The 15,413-nt window shown below is 36.6% G+C and overlaps 1 protein-coding gene and 1 pseudogene across 1 annotated transcript; both read left to right on the forward strand.

Moving 5' to 3' along the window:
• Nucleotides 1-601: 601 nt before the first annotated feature.
• LOC107733258 (actin-binding protein anillin-like) lies at nt 602-8,982 on the forward strand (the record flags this gene model as incomplete). Its single annotated transcript, XM_016544829.1, has 21 exons — nt 602-688; nt 799-971; nt 1,081-1,173; nt 1,279-1,359; nt 1,571-1,700; nt 2,342-2,778; nt 3,145-3,239; nt 3,889-4,018; nt 4,100-4,235; nt 4,336-4,500; nt 4,600-4,726; nt 4,853-4,901; nt 5,035-5,100; nt 5,193-5,225; nt 5,464-5,485; nt 5,570-5,679; nt 5,942-5,995; nt 6,666-6,752; nt 7,210-7,317; nt 7,399-7,535; nt 7,700-8,982. Coding segments are annotated over 21 exons (2,483 nt in total), but the record flags the coding sequence as incomplete, so codon positions are not given.
• Nucleotides 8,983-10,152: 1,170 nt separating this feature from the next.
• Nucleotides 10,153-15,413, forward strand: part of LOC107733259 (cadherin-3-like) — an 8,961-nt pseudogene continuing 3,700 nt past the window's right edge.

The raw sequence follows: 15,413 nt of genomic DNA on the forward strand, positions 1-15,413 counted from the left end.
GAAAGGAAAAAATGAAATCGCATCATATGACCCCTTTAATATTTCGGAGCAGCATAAAAAAACAAGCAACCACAGTCATATTTGTTGTCACTGCACATGGAAATATGTTAGTTATGCCTATTTGTTATAGCAAGCCTATTACATATACCATTAAACATATGTAACAAACAATGTAAGCATATTAAATATATATGTTAATAACACATAGTTCTAACACTTTAGAACTATGTTTTTGTATAATCTTGTAGTGTAATGCTATTCTTCTTATTATTATTATGCATTTTGTATTTTGCGTGGAGGCTACATGAAATATTTGTACTTTTAAAATGTAATTTGTCCCATTGCATGGCTATTTAAGGGAAATGCAAAAAGACTGAAACTTATGAAAAAACTATTAAATCATCTACAATATGCACTTTTCCTAATATGTAAATTAGAATATAAAATCTTGTTATTTATTAACCACTGTTCATTCTTTCATATTGCACTTTTACATTTTATTGTCTAAGGGTGGAGAGAGCATTTTCTTTTAAGCATGTTTATGTAGTGTAATTATATATCCAGAGTTTAGGAATGAATAGTCTTGTTTCTGTGTGATCAGGTGGGACTGGGTTAGTCCAGCGCTGCCTGTCTGACCCCGGGTCCGAGGGTTGCACCGTCAGCATGTCCTCGCAGATATGTCACATAGGTGAGAATTGTCTTCCACATAGGCTTCACACTTCACAACTGCTACTTCTTTCACTGCATTCTTTATTAAGTCTTGAATTGCGGCAAGCTGAATGTGTATATTTATGGTAGGTGAGGGAGAGTTTAGCTCTCGCCTGCAGCGCTTCAAAGCTCCAACGCCACTGAACAGCCCCAGTAGCTCCACCCCCTGCACACGCAATCTCTCCAGCTTTGTGCATGGCATTCAAAAGCAGCTGAACACTGCAGTGACACCCAGCAGTAAAGAGGCCTCCCGTATTCGCCAGGTAGATCTGTCCCACCCATCTGACCTTTTTTCCTGTTTCTGAAACAAATCTCTAAGAGAAGGATATGTTTTGTTACTAAATCTTGTCTCATTAACTGTCTCAAATGCAGGCACGTGAGAATGAGTTGCGTCAATTGAAGGTTCAGCCAGTGGCAGAAAACATGTGGTTGAAGAGGAGTCTGTCTGACTCGTCCCTCACTGAGGTGAGCCAATCAAGTTTGTCTGCTTACTGTGCATTTTTGTCTGTTTTAATTTTTTTTGAGCATTTAGAAGTTTAGTTCAAAAGTAAATAATCCCCATTTTCCCAGAGGGCATCTCCATCCACATCCTCTCCCTGGGTTTACAGGAAAAATCGAAAACTCCAGTGGCCTCCATTACAGCCCGGGAGTGTGAGCATGTATTTGAGACAATTTGTTGAAGTGTATTTGTCTTTTCGGCTTTTATTTTTGTCATACTTCCTCACCCTTGGTTTTGAGGTTCACTGGGGCATAGTGATTTGTTTGCACAGACTCACTTGGGGAGAACTGTCTTTTGTCTTTCACGCGGTTTTATTTGTGTATATAGGGCACAGCCTAATTTCAGCTTTTGTCTGTTCTGCAGGATGAGCTAAAGGAAACTGAATTCAGCTCCTGTGAGCTTGACAGTAAGGTATTTGATGGAAGCCTGAACACCACACCGCCTTGTTCTGTGGACATCCGTTTCCCCAATGAAGAACTTTATACATCTACAAGTAAATGTGCTTCTTGAAATTTCTTGAATCTAACTTAAAGGGATAGTTCACCCAAAAATGAAAATTCTGTCATTAAATGCTCACCCTCATATCATTCCAAACCCGTAAGACCTTTAGGTCATCTTCAGAACACAAATTCTTGATATTTTTGAAGCTTTCTGACCCTCCATCTCTGACCCTCCATAGACAGCAAGGGTACTACCATGGTCAAGCCACAGAAATGATGTAAGGACATCGTTAAAATAGTCCATGTCTCATTAGTGGTTCAACTGTAATTTTATGAAGCTACAAGAATATTTTTTGTGCACAACAAAGAAAAACAAAAATAACGACTTATTTAATGATTTCTTCCTGCGTTGTGGTACTCTCAATAATGGCGGTGGACTGTTATTTTTGTTTTCCTCTGCGCACAAAGTATTCTCATAGCTTCATAAAATTACGGTTGAACCACTGATAGTTTAACGAGGTCCTTACTACCTTTCTGTGCCTTGACCGTGGGAGTACCCTTGCTGTCTATGGAGGGTCAGAAAGCACTCTGATTTCATCAAATAGCTTAATTTGTGTTGAATTTTCAGAATTTTCCTTTTTGGGTGAACTATCCCTTTAAGTACCATATTTATCAAATTTTTTTTCTGTAACAGAACCTGGGACTTTGAACACTTCCGCTCTAATTGACAAGATGTTTGACGACGTCCTGCAGCATGCAGACAAGGAAGCTGAAGGTGAAGATGGAAATAAGGAAGAGGAGGTGGAGAAAGATGAGAGCAATTCATCAGAGACTGAAAAGGAAGACAAAACAGAATCGGACACAGCTGAAAAGAAAGACAAACAGGAACCGGTCACAGTCACATTAAATGAGGATCCTCTTGACCAGAGTGAGATGTGTGAAGAGAGTGAAGAAACTCCTGAAGCCAGTTCTTCAACGGATAAGGAGCTACAGTCTATTGACGATGGTGAAGGAGAAATGAAGGAAGAGAAGGAGAGTGGCACCATGGGTGATGAGGACTTTCTAACCCTGCCGCCCAGCTGTATTATTTCTCCTCTCAGCAAATCTGTGGAGGCTGTTGTCACACCACTGGTATTGGTCTGATTTTTAGAGATTGTAATTGTTCATATGGTGACATCCAGTAAATAGGAGAAATTGCATTAGGACTTTGTGTGTTCAGTGTATATGGTTAAATATTATGTTGCCAATGAAATCCAAGTGCTTGTCAAAAATATTTTCATCAAAATGCCTTTTAGCATAATTATGCCACTTTTCATATGAAATTAAATGCTAGGCTGTGTTTTGCATCTGAATTTTCCCTTTGTGTAGATGGAAAGTTCAAATATACAGATACATGCACCTTTTAGTTACAGTGTAAAAGTGTAATTTATTACATAGATATAAATGTATCAGTTGGTTAAGAAGACAATAAGTGTATGTTTCTGAATGTTTCTACAGAAGATTGAAATTACTGTGTCTGAGCCATCAGTACAACCGCCCTCACCTGAAGAAATGACAGCTAGTCCTGCTGACAGTGTTCCACCTTTATACAGGTGTGCTCACTTAAATAATAACAATAATAAATTGTCAAGAGCCTTGTCATTCTGTATCGCTGTGTTTGCACAGCTTGGTATTTAGTACTGGTAGTACATGCTTTTTTATTTCTTTTTTTTACTAGTGATAGACTAATAAATCAGCCATTTATTTAATAAAAATACAGTAAAAACAGTAATATTGAGAAATATTATTGCAATTAAGGTGTAATTTATTCCTGTGAAGTTGAATTTTCAGCATCATTACTCTAGTCTTCAGTGTTACATGATCCTTCAGAAACCATTGTAGCAGAAACAGAAACTATAACAGAAATTATTCTTATTGTTGAAAATATTTTTGTGGAATCTCTGGTAATTTGTCTCAGCATTCTTTGATGAGTAGAAAGTTCAAAATAACAGTATTTTTTTAAATTAGAAATACAATTTTGTAACATTCTAAATGTCTGTACTGTCATTTTTGAACATTTTAATGCATCCTTGCCAAATAAAAGTGTTAATTTATTTAATATTTAATATATATTAAATGACACCAATCTTTTGAATGGTAGTGCATGTCAGTATTATATCGATCAAGAGCCACTCAGCTCTATATATTGGTCAACCACTGATATTTACCTCTTTACCCAATTGTTTTTCATACGATTGACAGCATTGACGCCTACCGCTCACAAAGGAAGATCCACCCCCCTTCTACTCAGAGCTTGACCCCTGGAGTTCAGAAGCAGGTTCAAGAGAAGACCTGCTCAAAAAAGGCCATCAACATCAAGGAGAGAATTAAGGTTTGAAACTTATACTGGGGTATTTTAGGAGACTTCATGCGTTCAAGATCTGATGCAGGTGATTGTATTTGGTCCATTAAGGCTTTAAACGAGGAGGCAGCCAAGTTGCAGATAATCATCACACAGACGCTGCAGGCTCTGAGCTGTTGCAGTGATGAGGAACATGGGAAAGGTTCCCAGCAGGAGGCCGAGGCTGAGAAACTCCTGCTTGTCTCCAGTAAGTGGAACATTTGTGAACAGTGCGTTTCTCTACTTGAACCTGCAAATCACTGAGACCGCATGTTCTGATTTGGCTCTCATTTGTCTGTTTAATGCAGGTGAGAAGCGAGCAGCATTACTGGCAGAGGTTAGCAGGCTGAGAGAGGGTGAGTCTGATGAACCAGACTCCCAGAATGCACCTCTGCAGCCCTGCAGAGGCACAGTCAGCATCAGCAGCATCCAGCTGCCCCTCAAGGTGGAGTTTGTGTGCTCTGCTCGCACAGGTGAGCATTAATTCGTATTTATTAATGGCAGAAGATGAATCTTCACTGCACAAGGTCAATGTTCTTACGCAGTTTGTTATGGCTGCTGTCTCTATAAAGGCCGTCCAACGCACTACTTCTTCGTTTTGATCCGTTATGGCCCATGTAATATTGTGGCAACGCCTTTGGCTACAGCTGCTGATGCCCAAAATGGAGACACCATCACTTTCCCTACTTCTATTATACTGTGAGTCCACATGCTACATACAATGATTCTTTGATGTCAGAGTTTAAAACTGCACAGTGCTTTAAGAGAAGGTTTTTAAATACAACATTAGTGATTTACACTGGTTTGAATCTTTTCCTTCCACAGACAAAGCATTCGCTCCAGTTTTGAGATTGATGTTGAGGTCTACAGTTTGGTAGGTAGAGTTCGTGCACAACCAAATATATTTGTTTTCATTAATTTAAAAGATAAGATATTTTTTCTTTAAGCTTTAACTTACATTTTCTAGTTCATAATTAGGTGTTATTATGTATTCCACTGTTTTATAGTCCAGTACTCGGAGTAATACCTGCAGTATGAATGCTCAGCAGTTCCGCAGCTCAACAAAGTCAAGGGTTTGTACACTTTCACACATTACGTTGAGAAAAAAAGAGTGTTTTATTACTTTTGGCAATGCACAGTTGCTGCAAAATGTTTGTGTTTCTAGGTGACACCCAAGAAGATTCTCCACAGCATCACAGTATGTATCTACCGTCTGTTTACTTACCATCATTGGGCTTCATTCATGAAACATGAGCTAAACAAATGTCAGTATTTTCTGTTATGATGTTCATAAAATCACACTTTTTGAATTGTCACATAAGAATACTTTCACAAACAATTCAGAAAATCATTAATGGGGCACATTGTGTGTTTTTATATTTGTTGAATGGTAGCATACCTTTAGCTCATTTAAATATTTATTTTTGTTTTTCTAGAAATCTAACCAGAGTGTGACTTGTGAGTATTCATCAATTACTCATTTAATCATTGGTTGATTGGTGGTATCAGACACCACTGATATTTCTTTCCCGTCCGTTATAGCTGCTACTCTGCCTGGTCTGAGTGCCCAGCGCTCTAGTAACTTCACATTAGTGGGCTCTCACAAGATTACCCTGAATTCATTGGGACAGAGCAAGTTCCCTCTGGACAAGGTATTGATGCAGTAAAACTTTGTTCACATTAGTGAGTGTCTGTGTTGCTGTCCTCACCTTTTTGAACACTTGTTGCATGATCACTCAGTTTTTTTCTTTCTTTTTAAAATCAGTAAATATTGTATACACTTCTACACGCTTAATTTTCACTTAAGTGGTTAAACAGGAGATCAGTGGTTGTTCTGTGTTGTGTTTGCACTTTGGTGTGGTTGTGGTCATGTAACTGGGTTTCTGTCCATCTCTCCTGTTTCTCTCCACTCAGATGAAATTTGAAGGCAAAATCAGGCGACTCCTTGGAGATGAGTTTCAGGAAAAGGTGTCACTCTTTCCAGCATAGTCTCTGCTTCTGGTTTAGTGGGCTTTGCACAGTTTCTGTGTTAGTGTGTTTGCTGGGCCTTTTGTTCATCTTTTTACTATTCGTGAATCCCCTGGCCTGTGCAATGGTCAATAAAATGACAATGTCTTGATTATGGCATTCATAACTTGCTTTGGGATAAATTAAACCAATATCCCCACAATTACCCTCTCTTATTCTCCTTATGTTCTGTATTTTATTATGGAGATATGGAATTTTACTTCCAGACCTAGAAAATGTAACAAAAATTTATATTTTTATTAATAAATTGAAGTAATTTAAAGAAATTTAATACTTTTATTCAGCAAAGATGTATTGACTTGATCAAAAGTGATAGTAAAGACATTTATAATATTACAAAAGATTTTTGTAAAATAAATGCGGTTTAAGATTTAGTTCAAATTAATTTTCTTTGAATGTTATCATTTTGGAGTGTTACTACAAATGGAGAAGTAATTTAAATTTGAACCATTCAGAAATGATGGCTGTTTTAGAGCCTTTTTTCTTAAAGCTGTACTGTAATGTGATAAGCCATTACTAAAAATGTGTACAATATTGCTGCATTTTTACATGCACATCTGTTGTTGTTTTTTTACTGTGTCATGACTAACCTATTTGTTACATTGTGTAGGTTCCCTTCCTCTCTCCTCTAGAGGGCCACATCTATCTGCGGCTGCACAGTGAGGGCCACGCCAGCGTCCAGCATCAGGGCTTTTTGGTGAGTTGGTGTGTATGATTTCCAGACACTGGTCAATGTTTTGTTTAGCTTGTTTTATCACATGGAAAAGGCACTTACCATATCTGTAGTCCCTTGACTAATTTGTATATAAGCAAAAAATTTGAAAATACAGTTGCCAATACATATTTGCAAAGCAGATATGTGAAAGACGTTAGCAGTTTGTCTTCGTAGTTGCAGTCTGATCCATTTGAATGCAAGTTTGAGAATGGCTTAGGGCACAAGAATATACAATGTGTTGAATAGTAGAGCTGCAACAGGGTCTCCCTGGTTACGTTAGTACTTTATTTTAAATGATTTAAATGATAATTTCATCTATGATCTCAGTTTGTTTTTAATGTATTCTTTTGTCATTTTATGTGCTTAATGAAGTGTGTCTATAGGAAATGTGCTGTGTTTTTGTGAAATTCATGCTGTAACTTTCCTTCTCCTCTTGTAGACCATGTTTGAGGATGTGAGTGGCTTTGGAGCTTGGCAGAGGTTCTACCTCCTTCTGGAAGGAGGACACCTGCTCTACTGGAACTACCCGAATGAGATGGGCAACAAGGTGGGGTTGTGTAATTATGTGTGTAAATGTGTATCCTCCTCATTAAAGTTTAAAAAAAATAATAATTTCCTTCTCTTCCAGCCAGCAGATGGCAGTCTCTCTCTCTTTGGATTCTGCAGTGTCAGGCCTGTGGAGCGAGAGTGCTGTGCACGGCCCCACACCTTTGAATTAGTAGAGACTAACACCCTCCAGCAAGAACACAGCCAGACCTTGAAGAAGTAATGCATCCATGAATTTACTAAAAGAAAGAGTTCAGCCAAAATTCCACAATACGCAAGAAAGGATCTGCTACTTCTGTTTCATTATGACTTTAACATTTAGTATCGGTTTGCAATAAGAGTATTGGTTTTAATTCAAATCTAAATGATCTTTTGTTGTTCAGGTGCTGGTTTTCAGCAGACACACGGGAGGAGAGGTCTGACTGGATGGAGAAATTGAATCAGACCTTACTGGACTCTGTAACGTGGAATAGGAAGCCTGTCTCTAACGATAACAGGGCCAGCACGTCCTCTAACACCGGAAACTCTCGTGAGAGTATCCTGTAACACAACACACATGTGAACCCTCACCATGTAACACTAAGAAAGGAGATCTCAGAGAAGATCATATGTGGCACAAAAAAAATACAAGAAGAGCTTCTGAGAATAGAAGCAGCCAAAAAGAACTGTTTTACATAATAGTGCATCAAAATCTACATAAATACATACTACTTTGTATGATGCATACATTATAGTGGCTTATTTGTTGAGATTTCTGATCTGTCATTACATCTTATAGATTGTGCTATATTTTAGAATGGTTTACCACACTGTAAGGATAGATGGATTTGCCATTGCCATTAATTTTCAGGTAAGCCATGTAGTAAGAGCAGTCTGGTTTGAATGCATGAGGTAAGTCTCCAAAGTGCCTATCTGAATGTTTATTTATCCTCCTGCCTTATTCAGACAGTTGCTTATGATTGAATGATCAACTGAAATGCTTTACATTTTTAATGCAATAATCTGTTTCAGATTATGCTTATGTATGAGAGTGTCCTTAATTACATGGTATAGTTAAGTTTACTGCATTAGTAGGGAAGCACTACTTGTCTTCCTTCGACTAAAGCTTTTTATGTTTATTGCTTTATCAATTACTCTGGGGAAAAATGTATGTGACTGTAAAACTGCAGTCTTCATCTAGAAGGGAGAATCGTTTTTTATTTGAATGTACAATATATGAAGTATGTCCTGAATCGTATATCTTATTTTTCTGGGAGGACATTTTCATTTTCATAGTATGTCTCCTTAGGTTTTGATTTTGAAAAACATTGATGATTGTTTACTACAAAAATGCTTTTGGGAGTACCTGGCCGTGCATTATATCCAGTGAGGTGTATATTATATTTTTAGGAGACAGTCTGACCAACATAAACTAAACGATTGAGTTTATACCTAATCTGATGGTCGTTTGGGGTTCTTGGGTTAAAATCTGGAATGTGCAAGTATAAGAATAACACTACAGAGCTGTCAGTCTGAAAATGCCGTATGATAATTCATGCAGGGGGAGAGAGAGTGATGTACAACCTTATGACTTCTTTGAGGTTTATTTGAAGCTTCAGCAGGTTGTATCTGTTTGTCTTGCGAAAGAGTTCTCACTCTAGGGACTGTGAAACTGATAGGAAGCTTTTCTGTGCCATGTCTATCCCATATGTGTTTTTGCCAAGGGTCTCATACTATTACAATGTTAAACGATATAAAATTATATGAAATATCCTGGTAAAGGTACTATAAAATAAATATGGCTGTTAAAGCTGGAAGTGTTTGTTTTTCTTTTACACTTGGTGGAGGATCTTATAGTTTGTGTTAATACATTTATTACAAGACTTAATTTAACTTAAATGTGCAAAGTTGCTGGTTAGTAATTACTTTAAGCAATCAATCATTAGTTCTATCCAGTAAATTTATACCATTCGGCAGATAATTAGCTTTAGGGTTAGTTCACCCCAAAATGAAAATTGTCATCATTTACCCATCCTCATATTATTCCAAATTGTATGTGTTTCTTTTTTGTGTTGAACACAAAAGAAGATATTTTCAAGAATGTCGGTAACCAAACAGTTGCTGGTAGCCATTGGCTTTCATAGTATTTTTTTTCATACTATAGAAATCAATGGCTACCAGCAGCTATTTGGTTATCCACATTCTTCAAAATATATTCTATATTCAACAGAAAAAAAAAATGCATACAGGTTTGACACAACATGAGGATGGGTAAATGATGACGATCTTCATTTTTGGATGAACGAGCCCTTTAATTATGGATTATTACTAGCAAACTCACCAGATGTCCTGCTGCCAGTGTTGAATATTATGTGAACCTATTTACAGTATATAGAGCATCTCCCAAAAACAATTCTCATGAAGTCATTTTTCCGTGATGACAGCATTCACATAGCACTTTTGTGCCCGAAGGGTTGCTGCATCAAAGCACTATAAACAGTCTGCATTTTATTATAATATATAATAATGATATTTTATTTTGTAAAACTACTTGCATGACATCTATGTATGTAGTTTGTTACAGCTGACATTGAATGTTCCATGCATGACTCTCATGTGCGTTACTTTATGCTTTTAAACATGCCATCATCTGTTGGTGATCTCATTGTCCTCTGATGTATTACCTTCAGCACCTTTCCTTAAACATGCAAATGCGCAAACACAAACACTAAGATCAGACTTTACAGTACAGCTTAAGCAGGAAACTGAAAAGGTAGCAGACAATACACAGAAAACAGGCTATATTTCTCTCTTTTTTTATTGTTCAGTATTGCTGTGAAGATGAAGAGATTCACTCATGGAAGTTTCTCTTGTGTTTTGTGTCTGGTAAGTGTTGTTTAATGCCAAACACTAAGATCAGACTTTACAGTACAGCTTAAGCAGGAAACTGAAAAGGTAGCAGACAATACACACAGAAAACAGGCTATATTTCTCTCTTTTTTTTATTGTTCAGTATTGCTGTGAAGATGAAGAGATTCACTCATGGAAGTTTCTCTTGTGTTTTGTGTCTGGTAAGTGTTGTTTAATGCCATTTTCTCATCTTTTTGTTTTATAGATGTTAATGTGAAGATGACACTGTCATCTGTATTTTGGTCAGCAAATGAGTCCAGACAATAGATCTTACATAATTGCAATATAATTATATGAATTATTTCAGAATTGTCATTGTTTAAATTACTGAATGCTGGTTGTAGATTTTATTACTTAATGGAGAAAGAAAATTGATGCATCTGAATTAATATTTTTGTGTTCCTACTTCACCTAAAGGAATTGAATGCAACTTCGTTAATTATTTGAAACTTGGTCAGTTTTTTTTTTCATCTATGTTTTAACAGATAATCTTAACAATTCATGGAGAGATCATACCAGAGTATTTAGCAGCCATTCAACAGGGACCCTTCATGCTTGACAAGAGAAACAGCAGCGCACTTGGGCAGGTACTTAAATTACACCAATATATTTACAACTGTTTCCAGAATTTCCTGATTATTTCTAATACTGTATGTATAGTGGCCTCAACAAGTATTTGGACATTTACATAATTTAAATGAAAATCATTGCTAAATCAAGTGGCATCTGCAAACAACTGAATTACATTTAACCAAATGGTCTTTTTTTGTGTGTGTGTGTGTGTGTGTGGATTCAAGACAGTTTCTCTGAACACAGATGTAGTTCATCACATTAACTAAACTGGGGGGAAAAATGCTCTAGAAACAATTTTCTAATTTCACAAATAATTACAAAGAAACCGCAAGTAACACTGAATTAAACATGAAACTTTGAAGTAGAAAGACTGAAATATTTTCTTGTAAAACCACTCTTGAAGTATCAGAACCACTTTTGCATGATCAGAAGAAAGAGGGATTGGTTGATACCCCATGTCAGCATTGCAGAAAATGATAAAGGCCCGTTCCCAAAGGAAGTTGTGAAGGTGTATCTCACTCCTATATGTCCTTTTTGCTTTATCCTGTTTTTAATTTGCATGTCATTGTCCTGTTTGCTCCTTATTTGTTTTAACTTTTCACATTGCTAAGTTCTCATCTTTGTTTTTATGTTTTGCTCCACAGATGAAGTCCACCGCTGCTGAATCCATGAGAATGATTTATAAAATCACAGGTGCTGGAGCAGGTCAGCCACCCAAGGGTCTTTTCACAGTGGACAAATATACAGGCAAGTTATGGGTCACCAAAAGCCTGGACAGAGAGGAAACTGAAGAATACATTGTGAGTGACCTGCAGTCCTCTTTAAGAACCTGGATTTTAAACATAACATGCTAAAACAGTTTGAGTTTGCTTGTAACTTCACAGAAGTATTTTGTGTTGATAAATGCTGTATATTATGCGTGTCTGTGTGCAGCTCACAACTCATGCTTCAGCACAGGATCAAAGCTTCATTGAAACCCCTGTCAAACTCACCATCAAAGTTATTGACCAAAATGACAACAAACCCTTGTGTACCCAGGATCATTTTATGGGTGAAGTCCCAGAAAGGGCAAAACAAAGTAGGACTGGAGATTCTTCTATCCTTTTCAGACTTTACATTGTTTGACATGGCGTAAAATACTATGTTTTATGCTCCTACTGCAGATGAGCCTATCATACAAGTGATGGCAAAATATACTGATGACCCAGAAACTGCAAATGGCATTGTGCGTTACAAGCTGGTGAGACAGGAACCCAACAGAGGGGTGTTTCACATTGACCCAGCCAGTGGAGTCATCGGCCTTGCCACTATGGGCATTTTAGACAGAGAGGTACTAAATCTTTGTTTGTTTACATAAAGACTGAGATTAAAGGGTTAGTTCACCCAAAAAAATCTTATATTTTTTATATTTACAGCGAGTTTTTTGGGCAGTGTAGAGTAGGGCTTGTTGTTTGTCATTTCTCCGATCACAAATGCAGACATGGTAAGAAACGTAGCAAGGACATTGGTAAAATATTTGTTGTTGTTAATATAAACCTAGTAAAGCTGAAATAAAATATAAAAATTAAAACCAGAATTAGAAATGTTGCTTTGGCAACTAAATTAAAGCACTAAAATTACCTTAAATAAAAAACAGAAATAAAAATAAACTTTTTAAAGTTAAACTTAAATTGAATTTGAATTGAGGTAGCAAACAGGATGCAGAATTACAATCCAAATTTAATTTGAACTAGAATTAAAATAATCTGAAATTAATATATTAAAAAAAGTAATTTTTTTTTTTTTTTTTCAATTCAAATTCCGATTCATATTCCAACTCATGAAATGAAAGGGAGCCAAATCTTCCATTTTAAATTTTGGCCAGATTCGTGTCAGGTATGTCTAGCAAAGCATATGACTCCATATGACTCTAAGTATTTTTTTTCACATTAATTTCACACGTCTAGTACAAATTTAGTCTTGTTTCATTAATAGTGTATAAAGTTTTTCCCCTGGAAAGAATGGAAGTGAATTGTGTGTATTTGTGCTTGCACTCTAGTGAGCGTCAATGTTTTCTATTTAGAGCAACGTTGAGGAATGTAGCAAATCAGAGACATATCTATTGATTTCTTGAACCCAATGACCAATCAGTGGTTTTTCAGTTTAAGTCACAGTCCACTCAAAATACCAGACTTTTTTGTTCAATCCTGAGTTTTGCAAGCTACTTTCATTATAACAAAGCGTAGGCACTTTGATTGATTGTGTTGTGTTGAGAGCTTCATTGATTATAATGGAACTGTGTGAGATTGCAGTGAACTGAGTGACAGATTTTCAGCAATTATAAAGGGAGTGCTCTTTGCGCTACATATAATACATTCAGAATTTGAATAAAAACTTTTTTCATGCTGCTAAGTGGACCAGTGGCCACACTGCAAAGACACCTGCGTATAAATGTGGGGTTTGCTCTCAAAGTTGTAATGATTGACAGTAATGATAACCACAGCAATAGATATATGTCGAAATAGATGTGCATGCCTTACTAATTTCAGAAGCACTGATTTGATTCTGAAACCAGGCCTGTGCTGATTAAAGGTGGAAATGATATTTCACATAACCACTAATTCAATGTGTCAGATGTGGACTATTTTACTTCACATTACTCCACATTAGCTAAATTGTAAGTATTTTTTTTCCACATTAATTTCACACGTCTAGTACAAATTTAGTCTTGTTTCATTAATAGTGTATACATTTTGTCCCCCGGAAAGAATGGAAGTGAATTGTGTGTATTTGTGTTTGCGCACTAGAGAGCGTCAATGTTTTCTATTTAGAGCAGCGTTGAGGAATGTAGCAAATCAGAGACATATCTATTGATTTCTTGAACCCAATGACCAATCAGTGGTTTTTCAGTTTAAGTCACAGTCCACTCAAAACACCAGATTGATTAGTAAACAGTGATTTAAATACTAGAAGTAATGATATTTCACACTATTACTGTTTATACTGTATTTCTTGCTACACTGATAAAATTGGTGCAGAAACAATTTTCACTTAGAAATTGCTTGAAAATTTCACAAGTAATTACAAAAAAACCGCAAGTAACACATTGAAGTAAACATGAAATTTTAAAGTAGAAAAACTGAAATAGTATTTTCTTATAAAACCACTTTTGTAACCACTGTACTGTAGCTCAAAAGCTTTACAGCACATATTTGTTTATTCGATTTGCATTTGTCAAATCAGGAACAAATCAGCATATTACAATGATTTCTGAAAGATTATTAAAAAAATTCAGCTTTGCCATCACAGGAATATATTCTAATAGTAAACAGTAATTGAAATACTAGATGTAATGATATTTCACACTATTACTGTTTCTACTGTATTTCTGCTCATAAAAATGCAGCTGTGCTGAGCATAAGAAACTTCTTTCAAAAATATTAAAAAATCTTGCAGACCCCAGACTTTTTGTCTAGTACAGTGAGTTTTTTTTTTTTTTTCATGAGCACTCACATTTTCCTCAGAAAATTAAAAATGCTTTTGTCCATATATTTTTAGGGTCTGGACTTCGAGCAGACCAACAGTTTCTCTCTGCTGGGGGTGGTCAAGAACGAGGTTCCTTTTGCTATTCCTTTGGCCATCTCCACTGCCACCGTCACCATCACAGTGCAGGATGTAAACGAGCCGCCTGTCTTTGAGCCTACAGATAAATAGATCATGATTCATGAGAACCTCAAAGTGGGCAGCACCATTTCCAAATACACAGCCAATGACCCAGATACTGCTAGAGAGCAGAAAATAAGGTTTTACATGGATACACACACACACAAAACACAATTATACTGTGTCATATCATAAAAACCCTTTTTTGTGTATTACCCAGCAGGGTATTCATCATTAAAAGTATTACTGCATTCTTATTATTTGAAATAAAGCTGAAATAAAATACAATTTTAATATTAGATGAAAAACTTGAACTAAAAAATTGGAAATGTTGAAAGTTGAAGCACTAAACTTTCCAAATGGAAATACATACAAACTAAAATAAAAAAATAAATTAAACCTAAATACAATTATAAAAAAGTAACAAAAACGCATCCAAACAAAACCATGGTATTGCTATTGTTAGAACCAAACTTTTGGTGTATTATTGTGTATTGGTAAGCACCACTGTGTCCGTCGTGTTCATTTCGGTCACATATTTCTAAAGTGACGTGACATGTGGCCAAGTATGGTGACCCATACTCGGAATTAGTGCTCTGCATTTATCCCATCCTAAGTGCGCACACACACAGCAATGAACACACACACACCGTGAACACACACCCAGAGCAGTGGGCAGCCATTTTTTTTGCTGCGGCGCCCAGGGAGCAGTTGGGGGTTCGGTGCCTTGCTCAAGGACACCTCAGTCGTGGTATTGAAGGTGGAAGAAAGCGCTGTACATTCACTCCCCCCACCTACAATCCCTGCCGGTACGAGACTCGAACCCGCAACCTTTGGGTTACGAGTCCGACTCTCTAACCATTAGGCCACGACTTCCCCCTTTTTTACTTACAAACACACAACTTTTAGCTTCACAAGATGTTAATTGATGGACTAAAATTGTCTTGTGGATTATTGTGATGTTTTTTATCAGCTGTTTGGACTCTAATTCTG

The sequence above is a fragment of the Sinocyclocheilus rhinocerous genome, unplaced genomic scaffold (genome assembly GCF_001515625.1).
Source record: "Sinocyclocheilus rhinocerous isolate Xijiao unplaced genomic scaffold, SAMN03320098_v1.1 scaffold1782, whole genome shotgun sequence".
NCBI lineage: Eukaryota > Metazoa > Chordata > Actinopteri > Cypriniformes > Cyprinidae > Sinocyclocheilus > Sinocyclocheilus rhinocerous.